General features: G+C 40.2%; 1 protein-coding gene across 1 annotated transcript; it reads right to left on the bottom strand.

Moving 5' to 3' along the window:
• Nucleotides 1-8,936: 8,936 nt before the first annotated feature.
• Nucleotides 8,937-12,923, bottom strand: LOC139399891 (signaling lymphocytic activation molecule-like; the record flags this gene model as incomplete). The annotated part of the gene is made up of 4 exons (XM_071145017.1): nucleotides 12,914-12,923; nucleotides 9,855-10,175; nucleotides 9,190-9,465; nucleotides 8,937-9,047 (listed from the first exon to the last, which is right to left on the bottom strand). Coding segments are annotated over exons 1-4 (718 nt in total), but the record flags the coding sequence as incomplete, so codon positions are not given.
• Between the last annotated feature and the right edge of the window lie 1,565 nt (nucleotides 12,924-14,488).

Here is a 14,488-nt window from a genome sequence, read left to right as displayed (position 1 = left end):
AATTGTTTACCTTTGACGATCTTCCTCTGTTTGCACTCCCAATGCTCATTGTTACACAATGAATAGTATTTTGTTTGATAAAATCCATTTTTATAGCCTAACACGAAACATTTTGTGAACCGCTTGTGTCGTGAATTCCGTCTCATTCCATTTGACGACACATTCGAGGTAAATACACACACAGAACGTGACTTTTCCAGTCATGTTTGGTTTCATTGCAATCAACTGGTTTGTTTTTAACACAACCAAACCTGATGGGTCATTTCGCTGGACGTATTGACTGAAAGAAACTGATTTGAAGACAAGTAATGACATCATTGTGCACCAATGATTTGCCCGCTGTTTCGTTGATTGACTGTATTTTAACCCAATGACCGCTGATCATCTTGAAATCTTGCTGAGTAGATAACCAATGAGCTGAGGTAAACGGCAATATGTAATGTTTATGTGTTGGAAGACCAACCCATGTAGTAAACTCCAGCGCAAAGAGGTTCATTCGCCATTGTCGATTCATACCGGAAAAAGCCACGCATGTTGCGCGCAGCATTGTTTTGGTAAAGCGCATATTCAGCTGTTTATAAATCAAATCAGTATAGCAACTAAGTCAGGGAAAGCTAAATCTAAGTCTAGATATACGGATGTACACACAATTTTATAAGAAATTAATCGAGGACTATTCATTTAGCGATTCCCAAATGGAGGAATATTTTTGGAACGGAGAGGACATCGTTTTGGACTGGTAAGTTCTTCTCATGCTAATGCCGTTGTTTGAAATTAATAATATAAAATATTTGTGAAATGAAATAGCCTATTTGAGACTGTTGAGGGGAGGGCAGGCCCACAACAATGGCCAAAGTGAATATATATATAGATATATATATATATATATAGATAGATATATATATATATATATAGGTTTATTATACCTGTTGATACAGGGCTCATATGTGAAACTATTCTAACTGAACATTGTCTTTCACAGTGACACTGACTCCGAATGGGAGCCCCCCAGTGCCAAGGTGTCCATCCCCCACTGAAGCTGGTTCATCCAGCTCCTTCCACAAGTGGTGTTCATCTGCCCAAATTTATTTCTGCAGGCATGGATGTGCCTCAGGGCTAAAAGGGCACAGCATGGAGGCGTCGCTGTGTTCTTTGCAAAATGAAGTCCCCCATCACTTGCACCACATGCTTGGAGACCCTCTGCTTTACAGCAGAAAGAGACTGCTATGGCACCTGGCATCAGCAGCACAATATTGTGTAGAGGACTGAGGGACTTCCAAATATTGAAAGTGTTATTTTGTAAATGTATATATTTTTTCATGTTTTTTCTCCATTTTTTTTTGGGGGGGGGGCGTGTTAGAATACCATTTTGGTATTTTGTATATAGTTATTCCATTCGAAATGTATAACTTCCCCAATTTGGGTACATTTGGGCTACTTGTGTGGGACACCTGGGTGACTTTATAATAAATGTCATGTAGCACACTCATTTTGGAAGTTATCATTCTGAAACTTTGCACAAGTACTGTTACCCTCATGTTTTTCACTGAAATTGTCCCCATCATCCTGAGTGTTTGTTTTGTCTTGTTCATTTTAAAGATGATGCAACAATATAAATTAAAAAACGTATGTTTTTTTCATTGTATTATCTAAACCAGATCTATTGTGTTATATTCTCCTACATTCAATTCACATTTACACAAACTTCAGAGTGTTTTCTTTCAAATGGTACCAAGAATATGCATATCCTTGGTTCTGTGCCTGAGCTACAGGCTGTTAGATTTGGGTATGTCTTCAAGCGGGAATTGAAATAAGTAGGGGGTAGCTCTAAGAGGTTATTAACAAACTATAGTTTTGTCAAGTCGGTTAGGTCATCTACTTAGTGCATGACACAAGTAATTTTTCCAACAATTGTTTACAGACAGATTTCACTGCATCACAATTCCAGTGGGTCAGAGGTTTACATACACTAAGTTGACTGCCTTTAAACAGCTTGGAAAATTCCAGAAAATTATGTCATGGCTTTAGAAGCTTCTGATAGGCTAATTGACAACATGAGTCAATTGGAGGTGTACCTGTGGATGTATTTCAAGGCTGATAAGGAAATGTGTTTTAATAAATTATTCGAATGTTACAGTCCTGAAACCATAGGTCTGATACCATGTGATTGTATGAAATCAATTTGAATCAATAGATTATTATAATACATGTGTGTAAGTGTTAGACTCATTCGATGATTATATTATAATACTGTGTGTGGTTTTAGTCAGAATCAACGTTTTGGGAACAATGTGTCTAGTGTTTTGAGAACAGACTCTCTGTCTGAGCCAGATCCGGGGAGACCTTGGCTGGGACACAGAACTTCCCAGTCCAAGGTCTCTCCCTATCTTAGGGGAGGGTAGGAAGACACTATTCTCACATACTCCCCTAGGCTCTATTGGCGGGCTTGGAAGTATGTGTGTCGCTATAAATTGAAGGTCTTGTACTGTACATGGAAGAACGTTCCCGTGAATAAACATTTAACTTTGGTAGACTGGTCTGTTTCTATCAGTATCTTACAAATCCTGATATAACAGACTAACGGTAACTTAAATGAACAGGAGTATAGAATTCTCCTGACAAAGGCCTACCTTCAAACTCAATGCCTATTTTCTTGACATCATGGGAAAATCAAAAGAACTCATCCAAGACCTCAGAAAAAAATAAATTAAATAATTTGTAGACCCCCACAAGTCCGGTTCATCCTTGGGAGCAATTTCCAAACGCCTGAAGGTACCACGTTCATCTATACGCAAGTATAAACGACATGGGACCACGCAGCAGTCATACCGCTCAGGAAGGAGACGCATTCTGTCTCCTAGAGATTAACGTACTTTCGTGCGAAAAGTGTAAATCAATCCCAGAACAGCAAAGGACCTTGTGAAAATGCTGAAGAAAACAGGTACAAAAGTAGCTATATCCACAGTAAAACAAGTCCTATATCGACATAACCTGAAAGGTCGCTCAGCAAAGAAGAAGCCACTGCTCCAAAACCGGCATAAAAAAGCCAGACTGGTTTGCAACTGCACACGGGTACAAAGATCATACTTTTTGGAGAAATGTCCTCTGGTCTGATGAAATTAAAATAGAACTGTTTGGCCATAATGACCATCACAATGTTTGGAGAAAAAAAAGGGGGAGGCTTGCAAGCCGAAGAACACCAACTGTGAAGCACGGGGGTGGCAGAATCATGTTGTGGGGGTGCTTTGCTGCAGGAGGGGCTGGTGCACGTCAAAAAAAGAGATGGCATCATGAGGACGGAAAATGTGGATATAATGAAGCAACATCAAGACAGTCAGGAAGTTAAAGCTTGTCTTCCAAATGGACAATGACCCCAAGCATACTTCCAAAGTTGTGGAAAATAGCTTAAGGACAAAAAAGTCAAGTTATTGGAGTGGCCATCAAAGCCCTGACCTTAATCCTATAGAAAATGTGACTGAGCTGAAAAAGCGTGTGCAAGCAAGGATGCCTACAAACCTGACTCAGTTACACCAGCTCTGTCAGGAGGAATGGGCCAACATTCACCCAATTTATTGTGGGAAGCTTGTGGAAGGCTAACCCAAACGTTTGACCCAAATTTAAATTTGGGGTCCTTTTTTCAGAATTTCCGCCTGACTGACATGCCCAAAGTAAAACTGCCTTTTACTCAGGCCCAGAAGCCAGGATATGCATACAATTGGTAGCATTGAGTTTCTAAAAATGTTAAAATAATGTATGAGACTAACACAATTGATATGGCAGGCGAAAATCCGAAGAAATAACCAGATTTTTTTGTGTTGGTTTTAGGCTCTTATAATGGAAAGCTATGGGTCCTATGTAATTCCAGATTACAGTTCCCATGGCTTCTACTATATGTCAGTCTTTGTTCAAGGTTTCAGGCTTGTTTCTTCAAAAACTAGTAAGAATTTGGAGTTTGTGTAGAGACCACAGTAACAATAGTCTTTTGGCGTGCGAAGAAGAGGCGCGATTTCTAATTTTACTATCCTATTGAACATACGGAAAGTAGTATGAAATATTTATTTTTAATATTTATTTAGCTTATTTTCATTTTAGGGTACCTGAGGATTTAATAGAAATGTCATTTGACTTGTTTGGACGAAGTTTAGCGCTAGCTTTTTGGATTCCTGTGTCTGCATTTTGAACGAGTGGATTACTCAAATCAGTGGTGCCAACTAAACTAACTTTTTGGGATATAAAGAAAGATTTTATCTAACAAATTGACCATTCATGTTGTAGCTGGGACTCTTGGGATTGCAAACAGAGGAAGATTTTCAAAAGTGATTTATTTAATCCCCATTTGTGATTTTGTGAAGCCTGTGCTGGTTGAAAAACATGTTGATGTGGGGCACCGTCCTTAGACAATTGCATGGTATACTGTCGCTGTAAAGCCTATTGGAAATCGGACAACGCAGTTAGATTAACAAGAATTTAGGCATTTAAGTGATATAAAATACAAGTACGTTCATGCATGTTTAATATTGCAATTTCTTTGATTTGCGCGCCCTCCGGATGTTGTCGACTAGTCTTAAGTTTTAAAATAAAGTGGTGATCCTAACTGACCAAAGACAATACATTTTTACTAGCCTTAAATGTCAGGAAATGTGATAAACTGAGTTAATGTATTAGGCTACGGTGTATGTAAACTTACAACGTCAACTGTATATATGGGGGGGGGGGGGGGGGGGGGGGGATTGACGACCATTTAACATTAGGAAATATCAAAGATTGTATAGCTTTAAACAAGTTTTTTTTAACTGACTAGATTAACTAGATTTGTTTTTTTTTCAGTTATATACTGTATGTTGGCTAACATACAGTGGGGCAAAAAAGTATTTAGTCAACCACCAATTGTGCAAGTTCTCCCACTTAAAAAGATGAGGCCTGTAATTTGCATCATAGGTACACTTCAACTATGGCAGACAAAATGAGATTTTTTTTCTCCAGAAAATCACATTGTAGGATTTTTAATGAATTTATTTATAAGTATTTGGTCAAAAACAACAGTTTATCTCAATACTTTGTTATATACCCTTTGTTGGCAATGATAGAGGTCAAACGTTTTCTGTAAGTCTTTACAAGGTTTTCACACACTGTTGCTGGTATTTTGGCCCATTCCTCCATGCAGATCTCCTCTAGAGCAGTGATGTTTTGGGGCTGTTGCTGGGCAACACGGACTTTCAACTCCCTCCAAAGATTTTCTATGGGGTTGAGATCTGGAGACTGGCTAGACCACTCCAGGACCTTGAAATGCTTCTTACGAAGCCACTCCTTCGTTGCCCGGGCGGTGTGTTTGGGATCATTGTCATGCTGAAAGACCCAGCCACGTTACATCTTCAATGCCCTTGCTGATGGAAGGAGGTTTTCACTCAAAATCTCACGATACATGGCCCCATTCATTCTTTCCTTTACACGGATCAGTCCTCCTGGTCCCTTTGCAGAAAAACAGCCCCAAAGCATGATGTTTCCACCTCCATGCTTCACAGTAGGTATGGTGTTCTTTGGATGCAACTCAGCATTCTTTGTCCTCCAAACACGAGTTGAGTTTTTACCAAAAAGTTATATTTTGGTTTCATCTGACTATGTGACATTCTCTGGATCATCCAAATGCTCTCTAGCACACTTCAGACGGGCCTGGACATGTACTGGCTTAAGCAGGGGGACACGTCTGGCACTGCAGGATTTGAGTCCCTGGCGGCGTAGTGTGTTACTGATGGTAGGCTTTGTTACTTTGGTCCCAGCTCTCTGCAGGTCATTCACTAGGTCCCCCCCGTGTGGTTCTGGGATTTTTGCTCACCGTTCTTGTGATCATTTTGATTCCACCGGGTGAGATCTTGCGTGGAGCCCCAGATCGAGGGAGATTATCAGTAGTCTTGTATGTCTTCCATTTCCTAATAATTGCTCCCACAGTTGATTTCTTCAAACCAAGCTGCTTACCTGTTGCAGATTCAGTCTTCCCAGCCTGGTGCATGTCTACAATTTTGTTTCTGGTGTCCTTTGACAGCTCTTTGGTCTTGGCCATAGTGGAGTTTGGAGTGTGACTGTTTGAGGTTGTGGACAGGTGTCTTTTATACTGATAACAAGGTCCAACAGGTGCCATTAATACAAGTAATGAGTGGAGGACAGAGGAGCTTCTTAAAGAAGAAGTTACAGGTCTGTGAGAGCCAGAAATCTTGCTTGTAGGTGACCAAATACTTATTTTCCACCATCATTTGCAAATAAATTCATAAAAAATCCTACAATGTGATTTATTTTTTTCCTGTCATAGTTGAAGTGTACCTATGATGAAAATTACAGGCCTCTCATCTTAAGTGGGAGAACTTGCACAATTGGTGGCTGACTAAATACTTTTTTGCCCCACTGTAGGTGGAGCACAAAGTGCTCTAGAAGGAGTGTGCAGGATTGAGTGATTGTAACCCTCCCCTAACACTGGGCCAATTGTGCACCTCCGCCTGGGTCGACAGAGACTGGACTCGAACCAGGATCTCTAGTGGCACCTAGATGTTAAACAGAAAAGACAGAACTGAAAAGAAGCTTTGGCCCAGTAATAGCATAACAAACACACTAGTGAAATGTATTAAAAAAAAGAGATTCCATTTGTTTTAACCTATACATTGGGACAATGGGCACTTGAAAAGAGGGATCACCCTACTAATGACCCTATGCATAGCTATTTAATTTGTCTGTATCAATGAAGTTCCGAGGCCCCAATTCAACAAAAACAAGTGAGAATGACCAACACAGGAAGTCTGAAATGATAAAAGCGCAATGGTTAAATGAGAATTTTCTCTAGTAACAACTGTGCCTACATTAATTTTTCTAAACTAATATTTAAAATTACTGTCTCAACATCCACTTTAAGATGTAGCACCTTTTCATGTGTGAATTTGCCATGTCACCCTCTCAGAACCTTCCTGTTTTGCTCCTCCATGCAGTCTTTAACATCCTCGCTGGTAGCCATGCGATGTTACTGGAGTGTATCATAAACTGTCAGGTTAGGGTTGTCTCTAAGTGACTCCAGTCCTTGTATACCTGTTTGTTCCTCCTAGACAGGGAGAGGGAGGGAAGAAAGGATTGAGAGGGACAAGGAAAGAGGGGGGTGTGTAGGAAAGCGACAAAAAAGTAAAACTGATCATATGTTACGTTATTAGATACTTTGCACCAGAGGAAGGAAACAATACAAGTCTGACGCTCTCTTGTCTATTCTCATTGTTCTGTAGTAGGTAACTCAGTCAACACATCTAGAACCATTCCTAAATCTAGTGGGAGGAACCATGAAGCCAAGCTTAAGTCCACTGACTTGGCAAATACTGTAAAAGACATGGGAAGATCAAAGGCATCGCTTTACTGAACAAAAATATAAATGCAACAACTTCAAAGATTTTACTGAATTACATTTCATTAAAGGACAGTCTAAGTAAATCAATTACACTCTAATCTATGGATTTAACATGACTGGGCAAGGGCGCATCAATTGGTGGGCCAGGGAGGGCATAGATCCACGCAAGCGGGAGCCAGGCCCAGACAATCAGAATTAATTTTTCCCTACAAAAGGGCTTTTTTACAGACAGAAAACCCCCCCCCCCCCTCCCCCACAGGTGTAGAAGCCGGATATGGAGGTCCTGGTTGGTATGGTTACATGTGGTCTGCAGTTGTGAGGCCGGTTGAATGGGTAGGTGTGTCCAAACGTTTGACTGGTACTGTATGTACAATATGCAGTGTGGCTTCTCATTGTGTAACCCAAACATTTCAAATGGGCAAAACTGGTTGCAGTGACGTCAGCCTGGGTATCAAACTCAGGTGGTCTGTGCAACTCAATACCACATTAACCCACTGACACAGAGATAAAGCCAACAGTTGTAGACAAGAGGGCTGATAAAGCAGCTGTATTACATCTATGTTTATCAGCCTGTAGAATTATTACTAACCTGGTTTTCTGCTGGTTTAATGTGAGTTCTCTGCATACTGAACGTCATCTTGCTTTCTTTCAGGTGAATCCATAAAGGCAAATAAAGTAAATGAAATATACAGTGTGGGTGGGAGTAACTAACAGATATGCACACATGCTCATCCCCAAGACAGGTTCTACAAACACTAAGAACTCATGTTACCATGGGTGCCTGTACTAGCAGTGGTTTTGGCACCAGAGAACCTATAAAATAATTGTCAGACTGTGCTTGGGTGTGTGTGTGCCTTCTGCTTTTTTCAACATTTAGAGAAGTGGTCTGAGATAATGCAACTGTCTGACCAAGCAGAGGAAGTGTGGAAGATAATTGTTTGTTGTTTTAATATCCAATTAAAATTAAACACTGTCCATTCATAAGGACTTGTAAGACCCTTATTCTATAATAATAGACAGAGCCCAGTCTCAAAATCAAACAGCAGAGTTTATTCTCGAGAGTACTGAGTACTTACACATTTTACCACAGGTTGTAAACTGAAAATGACGTCAGCGTTTTCTAAATGTTCCGTCTCTTCTTGACCCTGGTAGAAAGGCTAGATAGTTCAAGCCTTCCCTCCTCGCCTAGAGCCAAGGTCAGCCAGTGTAGATAAGCATTCTAGTCTGGAGATATAGTTCTTCATTTATACCAAGGAACAGACCGTCATTGTTCTAAACTCTTGATCACATTATATTCAGTACTGGGATCAAGAAAATTCACACATGTACAGTAACATAATAGTATTCTGACTCGTCAGGCCTGATTGAAATATATATATAATTAGTCATTATAGGTAAGAATTCCCTTAACAATACACCACTTCATTTGACCTGCATCCGTTGTTCAGGCAAACATTTCCTACATTTATAAAACACTATCAATGGTAATTAATAAAGGTTGTGCACAAGATGTTTTGACTTTGACAAGGAGAATGACCTCACCCCATTAAAGGCTAAATACCTGCACGTGAGCGTATGCATCTCAATGTAAGATATATTGCAAGTCCAACAAATCCTGAAGCCACCAAAACGCAGATTACAGCAATAAGACCTTGCGTCCTCTCATCACCATCTAATGTAAAAAGACAGAAAACAATATTTTAATTAAAACATTGCGTTTCATAAAATGAGCTCTACCATACTTATTGTTTCATATAGAAGTTGGTATTGTCTGGATATCTGCAATGTAACATTGCTACTGTACATGTGTTTACCTGTCACCTTGAAGGGATCACTCTCTATACAGGAATGTGGAACAACAGCTGTCTCCTTGCTGACTGGGTTGGAAGCCTCACATCTGTAAGAGTCTCTGTTCTGTTTATCCACCTTGAGAGGTAGAGAGAGGGTGATGTGGTCAGGGCTGCTGGTCTGGTTGAGTATCAACCCTCCTTTGTACCAGGACAGGGTCACCTCTCTCCCGTTCTCCACAGAACACACAACACTACAGGAGATGTTCTCATGAACAGTCACCTGAGGTTTTGACAGAACATCTGGAAGGCAAAATGAAATATGAATTAGTGAAATGGAATTTCTTTAAAGTGGCAAAGAGCAGTTATATGTCCAAAAAATGATGTAAATTAATGATATGGAATCATTGAGTCTTGATGAATACAACTTAACGCCACATGAGCTTGATTTACACCAGTGTTTGTAAACAAAGAAATTGCAAACAAAAGCTATGGTCTCAAAACATGATTAAAACTATACTTTTTATATAACGGCTGTTCAGGCCTTGCATCCATAGCTCTATGAGTTTGGGAGTGGTTAAATTTCTCCAGGCCCTCTGCTTTTTAACCAAACCAATAAAGCGACCACTTTAGTACTGTTTCTACTGCTGATTGCAGCTGTAATGATTGTCATTTACAGCACACACACTTACAGTACACAGTCAGCTGAAATGTATGTCTCATCTTCTCTTCAGCATCTCCATTCTCCACAGTATAAACCCCAGAATCATCTATTTGTAGGTCTAACAAAGTGAAGACTCCAGTAACATTGTTCCAGTGAAGGTGGTTTTTATATCTCTTCTCAAGGTTGGTATTACTTTGTTTACCAGGGTACACATGTGCAATATTGCCAAGGTCTCCATAAAGTAAATTGCCAGATGTCAACACCCTCTCTGGAAAAGAGAAAAACGTTCCCACGATGCCTTTCACCTGCCGAGTCTCTGGCTGTTCTGAATGCTGGGCTGAGCAGAGTACTGTGGAGAGAGAGAGACTCAATATCAACGCATTGACTTAAATATCATAGTTCTCTAACATACTGTCGCAACTTAGTTTCTCGATTGCTTGAGAACAGAAGTCACTTTTCCTAAAAAAAGTGGTGTGCGTAATGAGTTGCCAGGACCGGTGGTTAGTATTCCGGTGATGCCAGCGCAGGAGTAGACATGACAACGCTGGCCAAAACATAATTTGCAATAAAGCATTAAGACCAGCGGCAGTCTTAGCATGTAAATCTTGGTGGGGCATTTTTTTTTAATGCATGACAGCAAAGACACAATACATTAACGGCACTATAAATGGCAACAAGTGGGGCACACAAACTATTAGGGCCTACATAAAGCTGTCCCATCAGCAGAGCTCTCTTTTCAGCACCATGGATTGAATCCTTACCATTGCTACACCTGGCTATCAGCGAAACAATTCAGCCTGCTTTACTGCCTTTAAAAAAAACATAGCTGGTATGGCTAACTTCCCTAAACAAATGTGGTTTCTATTGACAATTGAGATGCACAAACTACGACATAAGGGAACGATAATGGATAAGAGGCATTCCATAATTTCAATAGACAAAGAGCGAGCGACGACGGACATAGTCAATATAACTGTTCAGCACTTTTGAAATGTACAGCAACAATTCCTAACAATGGGCTGCACTTACAGTATTTACCCTGTACACCAAGTAAGAACTGTAGGATAAATAAAGGGGCATAAAGACAATGAAACATCCTACAACATTAGATTGACATCTCAAAAACAGGTTACAGGCTACATGTGCAGCACCATCAGGTCAGAACAGTAACCTTAAGCAAAATGAAGAGGTGAAAATAGACCAAATTATTAGGGTGAACACCTTATTACTTTGTATACTGTAGCCATCTCCCTTGCATATTACAATTTATGCAGCAGCATACAAGACATTTTTGGACTCCTTGGCTTGTGATGTGCTCACTGAAACATGAATGTGGCTCGGTGGTTTCATCATCAGTCTGGCATTCTCTGGATTTATGGTGGGAACTCAATAAGATTTTTATTTTTTTTTTTTTTATCAGCCACTCCATTGAATAGCAGGCTAATGTTATCGGTTGCTTTGCACTGCACCACTGATTCCTTCCAAACGACTCATTGTATAAGGGCACAGGGTGAAACCGATGCATACACAGGAGGCAGATGGTTCGAGTCTGATATTTACTATAATCCAAGGGGCAGGCCAGAGAATGGTCACAGACAGGCAAAATATCCTAACGAGGTACAGAGTGGCAGGCAGGCTCAGAGTCAACGGTCAAAAACGGGAGGACTAGCAAAAGAGCGATTGTCACATCCTGACCTTAGTTCCTGTTTTACGTCTCTATTTTGGTTTGGTCAGGGCGTGAGTTGGGGTGGGCATTCTATGTTTTTCATTCTTGTTTTGTTCTGTGTGTTGTATTTCTGTGTATGGCCTGGTATGGTTCCCAATCAGAGGCAGCTGTCAATCGTTGTCTCTGATTGAGAACCATACTTAGGTAGCCTGTTCCCACCTGTGTTTGTGGGTAGTTATTTTCTGTTTAGTGTGTGTTGCACCTGACGGAGCTGTTTCGGTTCTTTTGTTGCTTGTTTGATAGTGTTCAGTTTTACCATTAAAATGATGAACTCTTACCACACTGCACCTTGGTCCTCACTTACACCAACAGCCGTTACAGCGATTAGAAAAAAGCAGGAGCAAAGAAAACCACGCTGGTTGACAAGACGAACTGGCAACAGACAAACAGGGAACATCGGAATAAATACCCAGGGACTAATGGGGAAAACGGGTGACACCTTGAGGTGGGTGGAGACAATCACAAAAACAGGTGAACCAGATCAGGGCGTGACACATTGTTGAATTTGGGATTTCCAAATGTAATCTTTGTCCAATAGCCAATGAGCACCGATATGTTTTATCTATAATTTATCTTCATTATTTCTCTTCATATGACAAGAATTAAATAGGATTTGACAGAATGTCTACTTGATTTATGATGACTGCTAGCTAAGATTTTGAAAGTAAGATGTTGACATGATCAGTCCAATCCAAGCCACTGTTGATATAACTTGATTTGACGTCCTTTTATCTGTGACCAATGACCTTGAGCCTTCTGGAAGGGGACTTGTAATCTAAGTCTATGGCAGGACCCAGATGGCTCACATTCTTGATGTCTACTCTTACTAACGGTGGGTGATGTAGTGTCCCCATGAGTGACAGAACACTGAGCCAATCATGGTGCAATTCTGAGCCAATCATGGTCAAATGCTCCTATTTTCTGCTGGCCTGCCCCACCACCAAAGAAAGCACTGAGCTAGGCTGAAACACATGCATTTTGGAGATTCCTATTTGTACGTAACTTTATTAACTCAAATATATACATTTTTTACACAGTTTGCAAACTGATGTGACACGTATTAATACAAAAATATGCAAAAAAGGCAACCCCCCCCAAAAGAAAAATATAGATATATACAGATTTATTTTTTTGCAAAAAATATGCGGGCTCCTGAATGACGGGTCGCTGCTGATTAAGACTCAAAACATGAACTATTTGAAATAAAATCAACAACCTCAACCTCAAAACGTATTACTTATCTAATGAAAAGTTCACTCACTCGTCACACAAAGGCGCAATAAATGCTAACTATCAACATACCCTTACATGGTTAACCCTCTCTTATATTTCTGTGACATTTGTTGATTCTATAATTATACTATAAACCATAAAATACAACTAAACATACAACAGCATGGGCTGTATTCTTTTTTCCTCAAATAATTTGACCAAAAATGACCAATGCAGAAAGAATGTCACTCAAGAACATGAATATCCAGACTCAAATATTTTATGACCTTTTTCCATGTTGTCCTTCACAAATTCAATGATGCTGTACAGTATATACAGAGAATTAAAATAAACCAAGCTAACAAATCACTGCAAAAACAAAGAAATTCAACAACATAAATACAGTATATACCACATTCATCTCCATTCGTTCTTGTCGATCAGACCACGTTTTCATCAACATCACACTGTTTTCCCTTACAAGGATATTTCTTTCTTCTCTGCATTGTATCCTTATACCTCTCCTCTTCCTCGGTCCATTCTTGCAAACAGCAATTCAGAGGTGAGTGACCTCTTTAACGCATGAATAAGGACGGATTGCTGATTGAACAATTGTGCAAAACAGATTTGCACACGTGTAGACAAGGTTCACATTAATTGGAGTCATTTGTATCAGCTGTGACCAAATTTTTAAATTTTGTTTGACCTGATTTACTCAACTGAATCTTGCCTGTTGTTGAGATTTGTGTTTACTGTTTTGCAAAAAATTGCTTATTATTTGGTGAGAAAGCCTTTACACTTTTGCAAGGAATAATACTGTTTTGCTCATTAGGTTATGATGTAGATAATTGTCATTAAAAGTGTCTTAGCAATCGAGAAACTGTAAAGGCCTGATGTGATATTGACGGATAGGAAAGAAATGGCAGGACTGGTAGTTCTATTAATATGTTTGCGCACACTCATAGGAGAACCATTTTGGGTTCTAATGTAGAGACTCCTGGGGTAAGGGTTCCACTTGGAACCCAAAAGGGTTACCTGAAACCGAAAACGGTTCTTCTAGACAGCACCTTTTTTTTAAGTGTACACACTGAAATTAAGTTCACATGGAAATAAAGACTCTCAGCAGATTCTTCTTCTGCTGTTAATGGCACAATCACTGAAATGCCATCATTGTAAAAAAATATCACAATCCTTTATTACTTAATTTTTTTGTATCTTCATGGGAAATCCCATTGAAATCAAAACCTATCCAAAACTTATTTTGCCAGAGAGCCCTGCATGTACACAAATTATACAAATGTACAACCTGAAGGCACAAGTGCCTTTTCAACCTCAGGAGGCTGAAATAATTTGGCTTGTCACCGAAAACCCTCACTAACTTTTACAGGTTCACAATTGAGAGCATCCTGTTGGGCTGTATCACCGCCTGGTACGGCAATTGCACCGCCCACAACCGCAGGGCTTTCCAGAGGGTGGTGCGGTCTGCACAACGCATCACCGGGGGGCAAACGACCTGCCCTCCAGGACACCTGATGTCACAGGGAGGCAAAAAAGATCATCAAGGACAATAACCAACCGAGCCACTGCCTGTTCACCCTGCTTCCATCCATAAGGTGAGGTCAGTACAGGTGCATCAAAGCTGGGACAGAGAAACTTGATGATTTAGTTGGAGGCGTGCATGGCCACGCAGTCGTGGGTGAACAGGGAGTACAGGAGAGGCTCAG

Source organism: Oncorhynchus clarkii, unplaced genomic scaffold, assembly GCF_045791955.1.
Source record: "Oncorhynchus clarkii lewisi isolate Uvic-CL-2024 unplaced genomic scaffold, UVic_Ocla_1.0 unplaced_contig_4860_pilon_pilon, whole genome shotgun sequence".
In the NCBI taxonomy this organism is placed as follows: Eukaryota; Metazoa; Chordata; class Actinopteri; order Salmoniformes; family Salmonidae; genus Oncorhynchus; species Oncorhynchus clarkii.
Note: the sequence above shows the minus strand (reverse complement) of the source record. Positions and strands in the feature narration are given on the sequence as shown.